This window comes from Tympanuchus pallidicinctus, unplaced genomic scaffold (genome assembly GCF_026119805.1).
Source record: "Tympanuchus pallidicinctus isolate F22 unplaced genomic scaffold, pur_lepc_1.0 scaffold17, whole genome shotgun sequence".
Classification (NCBI taxonomy): domain Eukaryota; kingdom Metazoa; phylum Chordata; class Aves; order Galliformes; family Phasianidae; genus Tympanuchus; species Tympanuchus pallidicinctus.
This window is the reverse complement of record NW_026294690.1, coordinates 11,358,567-11,374,165: the sequence shown is the minus strand read 5'-3', so window position 1 is coordinate 11,374,165 and position 15,599 is coordinate 11,358,567. Positions and strand designations below refer to the sequence as shown.

General features: G+C 57.3%; 2 protein-coding genes across 3 annotated transcripts; one reads left to right on the top strand and one right to left on the bottom strand.

Annotated features, from left to right (window-relative positions):
* The first annotated feature begins 1,001 nt into the window (after positions 1 to 1,001).
* Positions 1,002 to 2,124, top strand: NDUFAF3 (NADH:ubiquinone oxidoreductase complex assembly factor 3). The gene is made up of 5 exons (XM_052678900.1): positions 1,002 to 1,122; positions 1,191 to 1,383; positions 1,455 to 1,521; positions 1,638 to 1,738; positions 1,816 to 2,124. Exons 1-5 carry the CDS (start codon positions 1,067 to 1,069, stop codon positions 1,933 to 1,935), a joined length of 537 nt encoding a protein of 178 aa, XP_052534860.1. The 5' UTR covers positions 1,002 to 1,066; the 3' UTR covers positions 1,936 to 2,124.
* A 1,354-nt stretch (positions 2,125 to 3,478) lies between these two features.
* On the bottom strand, positions 3,479 to 14,951 carry IMPDH2 (inosine monophosphate dehydrogenase 2). 2 transcript variants are annotated; one of them, XM_052678890.1, is made up of 15 exons: positions 14,811 to 14,951; positions 14,679 to 14,727; positions 14,508 to 14,609; positions 14,083 to 14,157; positions 13,406 to 13,612; positions 11,369 to 11,456; positions 10,238 to 10,437; positions 9,451 to 9,541; positions 8,533 to 8,628; positions 7,124 to 7,195; positions 4,821 to 4,964; positions 4,477 to 4,621; positions 4,251 to 4,394; positions 3,839 to 3,922; positions 3,479 to 3,739 (listed from the first exon to the last, which is right to left on the bottom strand). In XM_052678890.1, the coding sequence occupies exons 1-15, from the start codon at positions 14,906 to 14,908 to the stop codon at positions 3,718 to 3,720; spliced, it is 1,617 nt and encodes a 538-aa protein (XP_052534850.1). In that variant the 5' UTR covers positions 14,909 to 14,951; the 3' UTR covers positions 3,479 to 3,717. The 2 variants fall into 2 exon arrangements, with proteins under 2 accessions (XP_052534850.1, XP_052534851.1); XM_052678891.1 differs by lacking the exon at positions 7,124 to 7,195 and having other exon boundaries at positions 14,811 to 14,950.
* Between the last annotated feature and the right edge of the window lie 648 nt (positions 14,952 to 15,599).

The following is a 15,599-nucleotide window of genomic DNA, read 5'->3' as shown; positions in this document are numbered from 1 at the left end:
TGCCACCGGAGCAGCCCCGGAAACCCGAGCTGGCCCCGAGGGAGGACACCTGCGCTGGGGGTGCCGGAGATGGGCACGGCGCAGCCCCCGCTGCTGCCCGCTCTGTGTCACCGCTCAGCGCGGAGCGCCCGGGGAATCGAAACCGTGCGCTGCCAAGCGGGGAATCCCACCCGGGGTGCCTGAGGTCCCGCGGCAGAGCGGCTCTGTGACCGACAGCGGCACAGCTCGTGGCACCTGCCCGGGGCTGGCACAGTGTGGGTGTCCCTCCGAGTCACCCAATGCCCCCGTCCCCCCGCTGAGCCCAAACAGAGGAGGGAACCGTGGAGCCCGCGGCAGTGCGCGGTCAGCGCCGCGGGGGCGATGCGGGGTTCCCCCAGCCCACGCGTGGGCACGGTTCTGCTCGCACGGCTGCAGCCCGGAGGCACTGCCCCGTTCCTGCGATCCCGCGGCCCCGTGGAGAAGCGTCGCGGATTTTCGGCCGCCCACGAGGGACCACCGCGGGGCCGCCCCGACGCCGCTCACCTCCGCACGGCGGCACCCGCAGCTCCGGCGCGGCCGCTCCGTTTGGTGTCCCCGGCGGCGCGGGGCTCGGGGACCCCCGGACACAGCGGGACTCCGCGTTCACCCCTTCGCGGCGGTGCCGCCCGCTTCCCCTTCCCGACGCTGCCGGTTTCGCTTTTGCTCCGCAGCCGGGGCCAAAGCCCGCCCCGGGCGGACCCAGCACCAGCAGAGCCTCTAGCCGCTCCCGGAACCCCCCGCAGCTCGGCGCGGGGCAGACCCCGCGGGACCCCGACCCACGCCGCGGTGCGGGGCCGCGCCGCCCGCCGAGCCCTCCGCGTGTGCCCTCCGCGTCCCTCCACCCCGGCTCGGGGCGCACCGAGCGCGCCCCGCAGGTGCCGGTCGCATCGGATGGAGCGGGGCACGGTCCCGCCGCCCTCGCGCCGCCTCCGCGAGCTCCCCGCGGCCCCGAACCCGCGCGTGGAGCCGGGGTGCGTCGGCAGCATCGGCGGCGGCCGCGAGGGGGCGCCCTGCAGGGCTGCGCGACGCTTCCGGGAGCGGCGGAGCCATGGCGGCGGCGGCGCTGCGGCTGTTGGGCCGTGAGGTTCCGCGGGCCATCACAGGGTGCGGGGTGGTGCGGGCGGGGGGGGGTCCCGGCACGGGCACACCGGGCTGAGCCGCCGGTCCCGTAGGGCGCCGCGCCGTGGGCACCGCCTGACGCCGTCGGACGACGAGATGTACCAGCGGACGCGGGTGACGGTGCTGCAGCCCGAGAGCCCCAACACCGCCTTCATCGAGGGCTACAGCAGCCGCGGTTTCAGCATCAGCGGCACCGTGGTGGTCGGCCCGTGTGCCGTGCTGCCCCGCGCCATCCTCCAGTGGAACGTGAGTGCGGGAGCGGGCAGGGATGGGTTGGGGGCCGGGCCGCCCCGCTGAGCGCCGCGCTGTGCTTGCAGGTCGGATCACACCGAGACATCTCGCTGCAGAGCCTGTCGCTGTTCCGCCTGCTGGAGCCGCGGATAGGTACGGCACGACACGGGGCGGAGATGGGGATGGGACCCCCGCTCGGGGCTCCCTCCGGGCACCGCGGCAGCGCAGGAGCCTGCCTGCCTCTATGCCACCTCTGCGCCTCATTGCAGAGATCCTGGTTCTGGGCACGGGGGACAGAGTAGAGCAGCTCCATCCCGCCGTGCTGAGGCAGATGCGGCTGTACGGGATCGCCGTGGAGGTGCAGGACACGGTGAGGAGGGGTCCCGCCCCGTGGCCGCCGTCCCTCTCCACGCAGCGACCCGTTGCACCGTCCTTCTCCTTTCGCAGCCCAACGCGTGTGCCACCTTCAACTTCCTGACAAGTGAGAAGCGCCTGACAGCCGCCGGCCTCATCCCCCCGCGGGGCACCTACACGGAGCTCCCGGCGCTGCCCTTTGCCACGGACTGAGTGCCTCTGTCCTCTCCCACCGGCAACCCCCGGGCTGCCCCACACCGAGCGCCGGGCGGAGAAACGCTGCAGGATGGGCAGTCGGAGCCCAGCTGCTGGCTGAGTGCTGCCTCTCGGCTGTGGAGCACTGTACAGCCGTGCCTGGGGGCTGCACAAGGAGAATACACATAAATCAGAAGTACAAAGCAATTACAGAGTGGTTAACCATCAGCAAAGGTGGGCTGTGATGAGCTATTAGGCTTGGTGTGCTCACTGCCCTGCAGAGCTGGCCAGGGGCTGTGGATCGAGGGCAGCAGCTCCTTGGGTAAGGTGTGAGGTGTCAGGGCTGCCTCCTGGCAGCAGCACCTCACCTGCCCCGGGCTCTGTTCTGGGGTTTGTAGCTCCCTGCTGAGCCCTGAGCTGCAAGGACGCTGTGGTGCTTGCCCTCCTCCCTGCAGGTGAATGGGTGCTTGGCTGCCATGTAATTCCAGGTTCTGGTTTTAGCATATGCAAATCTAATTCGACATGACCTGCTACAGAGGTGTGCTTTCAGGCAGCGTTAGCAACAGAAGCGCTGTTGTTCACTACACACCTATATGCAGGAGCAGTGCTCATCTTTAGCTGGGGGCAGGGTGTAAAATACCTCCAGCACCCAGTGCTGTGCTGCAAGCTATCCTGACCAGGCAAGGGTTGTTTCTGTGGGCAGTCATGCAGAAAAGCAAACTTCTGTAGCATTCATAAGCCCACAAGCTGTTGTTTGATTGTGAGCCCGTGTTTGAGTTCATTGTCCACGTGCCTTCCAGGAAACAAGTGGCTCGTTACGCCCCTGTAAGCACTCCAGTGCCGCAGGCTCCCATGGCAGCCTCCAGCCTGGGCTGCTGCTTGGGGTGCAGGCAGAGTGCCTGCAGGTGGGAGGTGTTCTGGGATGTTTAGGGGAGGCCACAGAGAGGAGAAATACTGTGTTGTGGAGAACACCAAGCATGCAAACACAGGGCAGCTCAGTGTGCTTGCTCAGGTGCATGCCTGTCTGCATACACGTGCACGAGCACCTACATGTTTATCACTGCACCAGCAAACTGCTGCCTGGCTGCTAGCTCTGGCAGCTCCTCACAGTGGCCGATGTTGATACACATTTGTTTTTCCTGCCCAGGGGCCACTCATTTTCTGCTCGAGGCAGATTGGTTTGCTCACACGAGCTACCTCAGCCATAAAGCACTCACTGAAGGGGCTGTCCCTTCCCCATTTTCCCCGACACACCGTTCCTTTTGGGGCCATCACAGCTCCCCTGGCGGCCGTGTAACATGGTTTAAGATCCAGCACCTCAGTAAAACTCTCCTGGAGCTGAGATAGGCCCCAGGACTTCCAAACACTTTTCTTTTTAATTTAAAAAAAAAAAAAAAAAAAGCAAAACAAAACATTTCTGCACTCTGCTCCCTTCCTCTGTTTTCACCTCTTCTGCTCAGCCCCCATTCCTGCACTCTTGAAAATATGCAGGCAGAGGACAGCAGCAAAAGATGAGAATAAGAGGGCAGGACAGAGGGAAGGGCTGGCTGGACACACCAACTACACATCTTTTCCTCTTTTATTGTAAAACACAGCCAACACATACGAGGCTTCAGGCACCAGCCCAGGAGCACGGTTCCTGGGTGGCTCGTGGACCCTCGAAGGTGGGGATAAAGCAGCCAACAGATACAGGGAGCTCCAGGCAGCCCACAGAGAAATGGCACTTCTGCAGCAAGAGCAGCTCCCATCGGGGGTAGCGTGAGGCCAAGTGGCACAACGACAGACACAGAGGGGCCTCTTTCAGAAGAGACGTTTCTCGTACCTGCGAGGACAAAAGCACAACGGCCCTTTTACTGACACATCTGACCACAGAAAGGGACCACAAAGCAGCTAGGAGCAGCTGCCAGCCAGGAGCACTTACGAATGGAGGCCGTGAACCCCTCCTTCCACCTGGGCAGACGTTGTCCTCTTCTCAAACTTCAGCTCTCCCGAGTACATCATGGCTCTGAGGAGGAAGGACAGGAAGTCACGTGCCAGCCAGAGCCCAGGGCAGAGTGCTCTGACGAGTTCAGCCAGAGCAGCTGGGATGAGGCAGGCAGCGATTCCTTCAGCTGCGCTCCTCAGAGCCAGGTAACAGCGCGATGCTTCAGGCGCAGCCAACAAGTTCACGAGAAGCCACGCTCCTGCACCTCTGGAGCTGGCAGATGTACCACCCAGTGCCTAATGGAGACAAGGGCTACAGCAAGGCAGCAGTTTGGGCACAGCCTGCCCAGAGACCCCAAAGACCCCAGCACCGTGGCCTAACCCAAGCACAAGTGCAGGTGAGCACTCACCGGACTTGGGTCAGGCTCTTGGCACCAATATCCTGACAGGAATGCTGGATCCCAGCAATCAGGTATGGAATGAACTTGTGGATAGAGCCTTTGTCCTGCACTGCGCCAGAGACCCCCTGGGCCACTTTGATTTTGTCTGTCTCACTGCATGGGAGCAGAAACAAGAAAATCTGTGAATCAGAGATCCCAGGAACTTGATCTGCTGCCCCAAAGCACCATCTCTTACCTGAAATACCGGTTCTGGCTACCCAAGTTCTTGTCCATGGCATCTAGTGAGCCCATGCCACGGTATTTCTTCAGCCTAATTCCATCCGAGAAGAAGTACTCGCCTGGGGCCTCCGTGGTGGCAGCCAGGAGAGAGCCCATCATCACTAGTGTAAGAGATCACCAAGGGCAGCAGGTCAGCAGCAGGAAGGCTGCGGCTGCCAAAATCCTCAGTGACGGCACGCAGCTCCTAAACCGTGCTGGTCCCTTGTGCTCACAGCCTCCTGCTCTTGCGCCAAGTCTGATGCCATACGGAGCCTCCCATGGCAGCCCGTGCACAACTCAGCTGCTCTGTGCTCTGCTCACCTGTGGAAGCACCGAGTGCGAGGGCCTTGGCAATGTGTCCAACTGTCTGAATCCCTCCGTCTGCAATCACCGGGACGCCAAACCTCCTGGCATATTCGGACACCTTGTACACAGCCGTGGCCTGGGGGCGGCCGCATGCCAGCACTACAGGTGGGGAGAGAGCAGGAAGAGAGTCAGCTCCCACACAGCACCACTTCCCCACCCCAGCAGGCCCTGTAGGCTTCCAGCACACACATGCCCCAGTACTCAGGAACCCACAAATCCCTGGGGGCTCCTTCCCTGGGCCGAGTTTCAAAGGAGCACACGTCTGGGAGATACCTGCTGGGACATCCTCGTGGCCCTCAGCTCTGCAGGCTGGGGATGATCTTGGGACTGGGCCCTTTGATGGAACGCCTGGGATGAGCCAACGCTCGAGGCTCATAGAGGGTGGACAGGGAGCTTGGGAAGGAAGCGGAGCGGACTGCAAATGCTCCTCTCTTGAGCACCCCTAGCATGGGCCATGTCCCACCGCTCGCCCCTCTCTAGCAGTGCCAGACCCCTTCCCTGTATACCCAGCAGCTGCCCACTGTGCCTCCTGCATGCAGAGGCAGCTGGCTGGGAGACAGTCAATATGCGTAGCTATGTATAGATATATTGTTAGATATACACACGCCTGCACACACACACACACACACACACAAACATGCAGCAGTGGAAAAGGAAGTGGGCAGGATGATCAGATGGCTCACAGGAAATAATTTCTGTTCCTGCCCTGCAATGCAGCCAGAATTCTGTCACTTTTAGCTGCCCCACAGGAGGGAAGTTATTAGCTCCAGATTTACCTGCACTTCCCAGTTGCTAGCAGTTAGAGGCTTCCCTCTGAGCTTGGAAGGCTTGAGGGAAGATCAGCACAGGGCATGTCTTGTAACACATTTGTCAGGCATGCAAGTATGCCAATAAGCTTCTTTCACCAAGACTTCCCCACAATTAACCGGAAGCCTTTTCGCCAATCACAGTTAGTCTGATACAGCAGATAAGATTATGGACATGCAGGATTAGTACTTCAGAGTGCAAACTCCAGGTGTGGTTTAGCCTGCTGGCAGCAGCACTGGCAGCACACTTCCCTGGCAGATCTGCCAAGGTCAAGAGGCTGTGATCGCTTTGTTCCCAGGGCTCAGCAGCAGCTGCTGAGAGAGGGAAGCCAGGTAGAGGTCATGGAAGAACTGATTTGAACGGAACAAAACTCTGCATTAAGCCAGGGCTCAGCCAGCCAGGGAGGTCTGCCAGGTCCAACATGAACGCTGTTAGTCTTAAAGAGGTGGTCTCACTTGGTAGCACGCCGCTAAAGGCCACGTTGAGGCTGCAAGGGAAGAGCTCAACGGAGAGAAGCAAGTAACTTGGGAGGGCCTAAAGCCTGACACCTACAGGATCGTGCCAGGAAAAAGGGCCTGCAAAAACTTCCCACCAGCAACCAGAGACCAGCCCTTTAAGGAACCACTTGGCTCGGGGCTCCTGGGAGCATCACGCCGTTCCCAATGTCCCAGAGCCCAGCACCACAGATTCCAAGTGCAAGGCTTCCAAAGCAGGGTTCAGAGCACACACACACCAAGTAGTCAGGGTCAGGGTTTGTCTTTTTAGTGTTTCTGCAAAAGGTGGCCCTAAAAGATCAACCGCTAGAGAAAACCTTCCAGGATCTTCAACAGAAACCTCTTTCCCATCGAGATGTTTCAAAACAGAAAGGGCAAAAACCAAGGGTTACCATGGCTGTCTGCTCAATCCAGTAGTATCAGAGAAGTACAGAGCCAAGCTGCACCCTGTGCTGGGCAGGAGTGAGCCCCTTCTCTCCCCACAAGAACCAGGCATTAGTGGGGAGAGACGTGCTTCTGGTACACAGCTGTAACATGCTGTTACATCCCTTTGTAACCCTGGGGGAGTCAGCTTCAAGTCAAGCTCAGCCAGTGCATAACTTCCCCACAGCCAGGCCCAGATTTGGAGCAGGACTGAGGACTGCTCAGGGATCATCTCCCAGGGTTGGACTACCAGGTGCTTGACTGGCTAGGGATCCAGCCAGGAGGCTCAGCCAGGCTCCTGAACTGGCTTTTGGCCTGAATGCCCCTTGTTTTGACAGTTCAGACCCTGCTTTAGGAATTCAGAAAGGCTTCTCCGCTTCAATTTCAGATTCAAAACCAGTATCCAAAGCCACAAAACCCCAAGTGCATCTACAGCTAAATTATTCTCAAACAAGCAGTAGGGCCATGTGCAGCCAAATAAGGGTCCTGCTTCAAGACACATAATTAGGGTTGGGAACAGGGCAAGTGACTTACTATAGGTGCCCGTGACAGTAGAAGGGCATTTGGGGCTGTGGGACTTTAGGTCTGGAGGGATCTTTGGAGCAGCTAAACAAAAACAAACACATATATTTTAGAGACAGAAGAACAGCAGCAGAACAAAGGACCCCAGCAGTGACCTGCTACTAGGCAGAGCATACGGTGTGGGACAGAGCTGACCTTGCAAATCCTGCCTACTCTGAGCCAAGCCACAAGCCAGTTCCAAGCCAGCCAGGCTGGCTGTGCACAGTGCGTGCTCACCCTACCCCAGCAGTCATCCAGGAAGGTAAACCCATCAATCCCCAGAACCATAGTTCTTGCCATAACAGGGCCAAAAGCCTGGGGAGCTGTGCTTAAAGAGCTCAGCAACCCTGTCTGCTGCACAAAGTGGCATGTTCTAGCTCTGCTCTGCTCCTTCCCTCAAGCCAGCACCCGACCCGACCTCCTGCAGCACCCCCAGAGATGTTCACCACGCTGCAGAGCACTGTGCCTTGCTCAGTTCTCTGCCTTGCTGCAGAGCAGGACACACACATCCCAGTTCCGCTCCTGCTGTGGGAGCATCAGCCCAATGCTGGCTGTGAGGCACAGAATCCCCGCAGCCACAGCTCCCCAGCAGGCAAAGCAAAGACAGTCCAGGTCCAGGGCAGCTCAGATGTTCTACACTGGAACTGGCAGCGCACTAACACAACATCTCCATCTGTCTGCCATCTCCCACGGCAAGGACTGAGGAGCAGAGCAGAGAGGCTGTGCTCGCAGGCTGCAGTGCCACAGTGCCGCACCTCTGCACCTCGTCTGTCAGAATCAGAACATGAGGACTGAGCCTGGCCACAAAGCAGGCGTCAGGGACGCTCCCTCTGCGCCTCTTAGCTAAGGGTGATGCTGCCTCTGCCCAGCACGAGCTCCCTCTAACTGCAGAGACAACAGCCAGAAACCCTTCTTCAGCCTGGAAATTGCAGAAAGGCACGGAGCCCAGCAGACCAAAACTCAACCGCCACGCACACTAGTGCCAGAGGGAAAGGGAGCATGGGCAGCCTGGTGCATTATCCCACTGTCACTGCTGCTTCTGTCAGCACGGAACAAAGAGCACGGAAGCCCCTCTCGCCGCAGGGCTGCCTGCCAAGCCCACCCTGTGCCCCACGCCAGTGGCTCCCTTGGGCAAAGCCGCGCGTGCCACACCTGCTCTACTCAGTCTCAGTCAGTACTGGGAAATGCCTTTGCTGCTGCTGCAACCTCAAAGGTTTGACCCCAGTGATGAGATGTCCTGGGCAAAGGAGGTGGAAGACTGCTTGCTGTGAGACACAGCTGTTACGATGGGAGAAGTTTGTCCCGGCTGCACTGCTTTTAGCAGAGTACCTCTACTGACCAGATGTCTTCAGTCTATTTGGGAGACAGCTGATCTCTCTCACCTTCCTGCGTGATGCAGATGGAGCCACTGCCCATCCCGACTCTCAGGGCATCGACCCCTGCGTCAATGAGGTTCTTGGCCTGAGCAGCGGTCACAACTGTGGGGAGCAGAAACTGGTTTGAAAAGAGAGAAGCAGATTTGTGCATGATGCTGCTCTGCCCTGGTGCTTGCCCCTGTGGCTGCACACTTCCCCTACCCAGAGCTCCAGCTGGACACTTGTGCCAGAGCCACCTGCCCACTGCTACCTGCAAAAGCAGGAGTTAAGGGTCCCAGCCATGCTCAGTAGATGAGATGACATTGGTTCACCAGCTCCTCATACCCACGGGCCAAGGTAGCGGAGGACACTACGTAATGCCAAACACTCTCTGGGCCACACCGAGCAGTGAGGGCAGAGCACAGGTTAAGAGCAGCACCAATAACACTCTAATCAGGTAACGACAGGGACTGCTGTACTTTGCAGTCAAAAGGCAGACAAAGTCCCCACTGGACTGTCACATAAAGCAATATTCATTATTATTAACCAAAAATCTGTGTGCAAAAGAGAATAATGTGTAATGGGCTACCAAGTACTGCAGTGCACTGCGCTTCAGAACAAAGGTTTCAGAAATACCTGCAACAGTGGCAGCAGCAGGATACTGCTCAGCACCTGCAAAGTGGTGCTGCTCTGTTCCACAAGTCAGATGAAACCATTAAGTTCAAACATTTACCAACAGGTTCACTTCACATTGCTCTCAGACATGGGATTTAAATATTGGCTAGTCCTGTGTAGGGCCAGGAGTTGGATTTGATGATCCTTGCAGGTCCCTTCTAACTCAGGCTATTCTATGATTCCATGATTTCATTCACGTCCTTGCAGCTCCCTCTATGCCTAAGGGAGCAAACATACTTTAGAAACAAGAACTCTTCAACGCATGCCTACCATTTCCTCCAATAACTTGTAGGCTGGGGTATTTCTCCTTAATATATTTAATCATATTGATCTGGAAGATGGAGTTCCCCTGAGAGGAATCCTGCAACAAGAAGAAAAACAATTTCAACTGGAATTTCTGTAAAGATTGTAAGTACAGCTCTGGAAGAAACTCAGATCTTCGCTCTGCTAACAGAGATCTCTGAGAACTTGCTAAGTAGGCAGAATAACACCCAAAGTGTGCACGGAACCAGAGCAGTAACGTACCTCCCTGTGCAAGGCAGTTCATCATAAAGACATCAGTAATATCCTTCCCACTTCAATCCCACAGCTCCCCTACTTATCACCAGTAGGCAACAAGCAGCACATCTGGCTGCACATAAGAACCAGCTGCTCTACCAACAGGACACGGTTTGCCTTGTTTCAGACTGCAGGTGAAACAGAAAGGCAGGAGGCATGCCTTTCTCTCTATTATGCAGCAGAACAGCCCAAATACCAGATGTCAACCACCTCACGATCAGGCCATGCTGACCGTCAGTGACCCAGGCACCTGGCAGTGCTGGTTAAACATTTCCAGCTGCAGGAGAGCTCAGCCATGCCCTCAGAGCACAGCAGACTTGCAGGCTAACAATCGATGAGAAAAAAAACCTGGAAACACCAGCACTGACCATTGTGCCCGAAAGCTGTAAGAGCAGAGGTGGAGCACCTTGGCAGAATCTGCCATGCCGCTGTTCCACTGCCAGGGGATCTTCAGATCAGATCTCACCCACCCCAGTCTCTCCAGCCTGCAGCAGCTCACCAGCACAACTGCATCCACACCAGCCTGCACAAGGAGGTCCAGCCGGTACTTGTCGTCTTCGTGTGTCCCGATGGCAGCACCACACAGCAGCTGCTTCTTGGAGTCCTTAGAAGCCAGAGGGTAGTCGCGGTTCTTCTTGAGATCAGTGCGGGCAATTATTGCCACCAGCTCGTCATCCTCGTTAACAATTGGCAGCTTGCCTTGAGAGAAACAGAGAACATTCCTGCAGACAGACAGCAGCCTGGAGCCACGTGGCAGGGCAGCAGCAGAAGGCCCTGGTACAAGGTGCTGACCCAGAGCTTCATTATCAAACCTGTCTTGGCTTACAACAGATACCCCCTGCTTCCTGGCAATTGTGGCTATAGCACAACCAATGATAAGGCAAACATCCAGAGTATGTAAGCAGGCTGCTCAGTATCAACTTCCCTCCTTCCTCCTCCTCTCTGGTGCCCGGGTGCAGGAACACCCATTAACAGGGTGATCATGGCCATCAGCATTATCAAAGCTCAGCTGCTGGGCTGCCAGGATGCACTGATACCAGCAGTGGCACTAGGATCACATCTATAAAATCAAGCAGCAGCACGCCCTAAGTGGGACTGAGGCCAGAACTGCAGCTGGATAGCAAACCCCACTATTTCCTTCCCAGGGACCAGGGGTATTTTCCACCATCAGCTGCTTCCTCAGAGGAGTGAGTGGTTCATGTTCTTTTAAGTACAGTCTGTGTCTGGATTACAGCTACTGAACTTGACCTGACCTGCAGAGGGCCCAAATGATGAAAAATCTGTGTAACAGAGAATTCTAGGAGTTCAAGTCAAACTATCAAACCCTAAAGGAGCTGAACTGGTTGCCAAAACACAAAGGCCAGGATACAAAACAGAAGAGGTGTGGCAGGACAGCCAGGCACTCTCCTGGTTGCCAAGAATCCCCCAGCTTCAAACAGATCTGGGATGAACACACGTGAACTCCACACCCTGGCACAGGGCTCAGGGCACTCTCCCTGCTGTCCTCCCCTTGTGGCACGTGGCCTTTCCATGGTCCACCCACTCACAGATGATCTGCTCACATTCCCCCCCTGCTCCTCCCAGACCTGCGCTCCCACCGCTCTGTTGCATCACAGACATTCACATGTACCTTTTTTACTTCTTTGCAGAATTTCATTTGCTTCTTTCAACATGACACCATCTGGGGCCACTACCAGATCCTCCCGCTTTGTCATGATCTGGTGGGAGGGAGAAGACAGAAAGTCATCAGAACTCCTTCGCAGGGATCTGAAAATACTGAGCCCTTCTGCCCACGTTAAATGCTCCACAGCGCAGTGGGAGTGCTCTGCAGACAAAGGATCCCACAGCACAGCAACACACCTCCAGCAACACCCAGGAACAGCCTCCAATGCTCCCCACGAGAGCAGCAGCCAGATGGGATCTGTCACTCAGCCCCCAAACCCATCGGTGCAGTGAATACAAGAGTTGGCAGAGGGCCTCAGCAAGCCAAGGGAGAGCACCTGCAAGCAACAACTCTCAGGTGACCCTCAATAAGATGTCACCCAAACCAACAGCCTCCTCTTTAAGGGCACAGGCAAATAAGGGCTGGAGATGCTTGCAGAACTGCTTGCTGCTCTGGCAGAAATGCTGTGTCCAGCCCTGCGTGCAGCCAGCAGCCCCAGCACACAGCTCTGCGAGGGCTCTGCTCAGAATAGCGAGCTGCTGGGAAGGTCACTGGGGCAAAGGAGTCACTCGAATCCAAACAAACACGTTCACCCACACTCACTATGACAAACAAACATCAAAACACAGCAGCAGAAAAGCAAGGGGCAACGGGCACAGCTGGAACGCAGGCATATTTGATGTGGGATATGGAAAACAGCTTTCACCGTGACTGTGGCCAAACACCAGAAGAGCAGCTGAGAAGCAGTCAGACCTCCGTCCCTTGGAGACAGACAGCCCCGAGCAACCTGCAGCAGCTGAACAACAAGCAGAGGGCTGGGGAGACCACCCGGCCCCTTCCCACCCCAGTGATCCCAAAGTTCACATGTGATGTTCTCACAAAAGGTTACTCGGGAAGGCCAGGTAAAGCTGAAAAGGAAGACTGAACCTCGAGGAAGGTCAATTAGTTGCATGCGAAAGAAATGATAAAATACTTTAGCTATTCATACCATAAGAACAGACATTTTGCATCAGGGAGGATATTCACCATGCCTACATTCACCTAAAATCCTGTCTCTGACAAAATCCACCTCTCAGAAAAAGCCCGAAACATCACAGAAGCATCCTGTGGGACCCACAAGAGACCACTGTGTTTATCTGATAGCAACAAATGGGCTGGCAAGACCACTGCTGGGCAGCAAACATGGCAAGATCTAGGAGATCATTCATTGCCTTCACCAACAGCAGTGAGCTTCCAACTGCACAGTGCTCAATGAGCCACACAAAGCATAAGCAGAGGTTCTCTTCAGGTTCTTCTGAATGGGTCAGCATTGCATCAAAGGGCCATGCACGCTTTTAGAGCCTGCTCCTGTTGCAGGACTCTTGTTACGGGTATTTATAGGAGATTTAAAAGCTAACAAGGATGAGCATGTGACAACAAGTTTGTTCACCAAGAGCTAATAATAGTCCTGAGCCAAGAGCAGCGGATGGCCCCGAGGCACCACTGGTGTAACCCACCGTGGTGTACAGTTACACAGCTCAAGTGACACAAACAGCCAACCTAACAGGAATCAACACCAGCATTGCAGAGAATGTGTTCCTGCAAGAAGGGAGTCTGAGAGTGCAGCGTTATAAAAGGCAACTTATTCATCTTCATGCTCAGAGTGTTATTCTAAAAAAGTGAGTAGCCAAGATGAGGCGTGAAGAGAAAGGCAGGCCAGGAAAGGAAGGCTGGCAGGCTTGCTGGGCACAGTTGTTGCAACCCCAGCCCACACCAGAATGGGACAGCAGCAGCAAGCAAGAACACTGGGAACTCCCGCACCAATGGAAAGCACCAGCTGCAGAGGATGGTTTCCACAATACAGAGGAAGTACATGGAGGAGATGCTCAGCCCTAGACAAGACTGATTTGGCAGAACTAACACAGAGCCTGCTACCTCCTTCTGACACAGCCTCTCACAGCCAAGCTCTGATCCCTCCCCTTTGCACAAGGGCTTCCTAGCATAACACATCTAGCAGGTGCTCACCTCGCCCAGGGGCAAGTCGTGCTCTGACTCTTTTAGGAAGTCGATGTCTCGAGATGAGATGATGCCAACCAGCTTGCCCCCCATCTTCCCGTTGTCTGTAATGGGAATCCCACAGAATCCATGACGAGCTTTGGCTTCAAACACATCTCGCACTCTGTCGTTGGGGCTCAGCACTACAGGGTCTGTGATGAATCCTTGCTCGTATTTCTGAAAAGAGAGAGGCTCAGCAGATAGGCTGAGCAACACCTGGCAGACAGTGTCCAGGCACAAAGGTCTGCAGCCTCCCAGCCTGGCCAGATGCTCATCACCAGGATGCAAAACAGCACTAAAGCTCACTTACATCACAGTAGATTTGAAGGAGTTCCCAGCCCGACCTCCTGGTTGAAATTAAGGGCAACATCCCCACCCACATTTTAAAACCCACAGTGAGCTCGACATAATGTGCAACAAAAGCAGGAGGTTTGTGCAGGCAACAACACCAACACCACCCCTCTGAAAAGATCCAGCACACACTGCAATCTCATCTTGCAGCTGCAGCTCCTCTCCCAGCTCTCCAGCAGGCTGGAAGGGCTCCAGACCTAAACCATCCTACAGGTCTGTATGGCCACATGCAAGATGCTGCAATGCGTCGGGGCAACCCTTGCTCCACCACCCGCTCCAAACACTCTACTGCTCACCTTCACCTTCCGCACCTCGTTGGCCTGGAACTCAGGGGTGCAGTTATGGTGGATGAAGCCGATTCCCCCTGTGAGCTGAAGACACAGGGGCAGATGAGAGCTGCAGGTGAAGGGCCATGGCCCTTTCCTAGGGGACCGACGGGTGGATGCAGAGAGGACCCTCCCTAGGGGACTGACAGACAGATGCAGAGAGGCCCTTCCCTATGGGACCGACAGGAGGATGCGCAGCGCTGCCTGGGGCACAGCAGCCTGGGGATGAGCACAGGATCGGCCCCTCCCCGCTGCTCTAGAGGGCGACCGGGCGAAGCAGATTGCTCGCAGGAGCTCCAGAGGGCTCTCCAGGTGCCCGAGAGGCCCACGCCATGCTGCCCCCAGCATCCCCCGGGGCGGCGGCGCGGCGCAGTGCGGGCAGGGCGGGCACTCACCGCCATAGCGATGGCCATGCCGGCCTCGGTCACCGTGTCCATGGGCGAGGAGACGAGCGGAGTCTTCAGGGTGATCCGCTTGGTCAGCGCCGAGGTCAGGTCCTGCGTGCCAGGAGAGCGGCGGTGAGCGGCGCGGGCCCCCCGGCCCCCATCCCGCCCCCCGGCACTCACCACCTGGTCCGCCGTGAAGTCGATATACCCGGGCAGGATGAGAAAATCGCTGCGGGAACGAAAAGGAGAGGCCTCAGCTCCGGGCCCGACGCCCGCCCCGACGCCCCCCGCCTCGCGGCCCCGCTCCCTCACTTGTAGGTGAGCCCATCCCCGCAGCTGAAGAGCTGCTGCGCCGTCAGCCCGTCGTCGGGCACGTAGCCGGTGCCGCCGCTGATGAGGTAGTCCGCCATGCCGCCCTGCGCCTCCCGCTCCGCCCCGCCCGCACACGCGGCCCTACGGCGGCCGGCGGGGATCGCGCGGCGCCGCCCCCACCGCAGCGAGAGCGCGGCCTGCCCGGCGTGACGTCACGTCATGTGACGTAACGCCGCGTGGCGTGACGTAACGCTGCGCGGGAAGCCGAACTGTCCGGCTCGCCCGCCTGAAGCGGTCACCGCTGAGCACCGACGGGAGTCCGCCGAGCCCGCAGCGCTGCTCCCAGGGGCACGGCGTTATCTGCTCTGCTGGTCCCGTAACCGCAGGCGCTGGGCCAGAGAGAGAGCGGCTTGTGTGCCGTCCGTTAGAGGAGGGCTCGGAGCTGCTCGGAGCGCTGGAGCTCCTGCTCTGAAGGCAGGCTGAGGGAGCTGGGCTTCTGCAGCCGGGAGAAGAGAAGGCTTGCAGGGAGACCTCATTGTGGCCTTCCAGCACCCGAAGGGAGCTTACAAGCGGGAGGGGGACCGGCTTCTTACAGGACACAGAGTGACAGGACAGTGGGGAATGGCTTTAAAATAGAAGAGGGGAGATTCAGGTTAGCTGTTAGGGAGAAATTCTGTATCAGAGGGCGGTGAGGCAGTGACCCAGAGCTGTGGGCGCCCATCCCTGGAGGTGCTCAAGGCCATGCGTGGGGCCCTGGGCAGCCTGAGCTGGTGGTGAGGGCAGCCAGCC

Coding starts and splice junctions, on each gene's coding strand:
- NDUFAF3 (XM_052678900.1), top strand. CDS start 1,067: ATGGCGGCGGCGGCGCTGCGGCTGTTGGGCCGTGAGGTTCCGCGGGCC. Junction 1,384..1,454: donor GCGCCATCCTCCAGTGGAAC/GTGAGTGCGGGA, acceptor CTGTGCTTGCAG/GTCGGATCACACCGAGACAT. Junction 1,739..1,815: donor CCGTGGAGGTGCAGGACACG/GTGAGGAGGGGT, acceptor CTCCTTTCGCAG/CCCAACGCGTGTGCCACCTT.
- IMPDH2 (XM_052678890.1), bottom strand. CDS start 14,908: ATGGCGGACTACCTCATCAGCGGCGGCACCGGCTACGTGCCCGACGAC. Junction 14,158..14,507: donor GCATGGCCATCGCTATGGCG/GTGAGTGCCCGC, acceptor CTGTGTCTTCAG/CTCACAGGGGGAATCGGCTT. Junction 13,613..14,082: donor ACGAGGTGCGGAAGGTGAAG/GTGAGCAGTAGA, acceptor CTCTCTTTTCAG/AAATACGAGCAAGGATTCAT.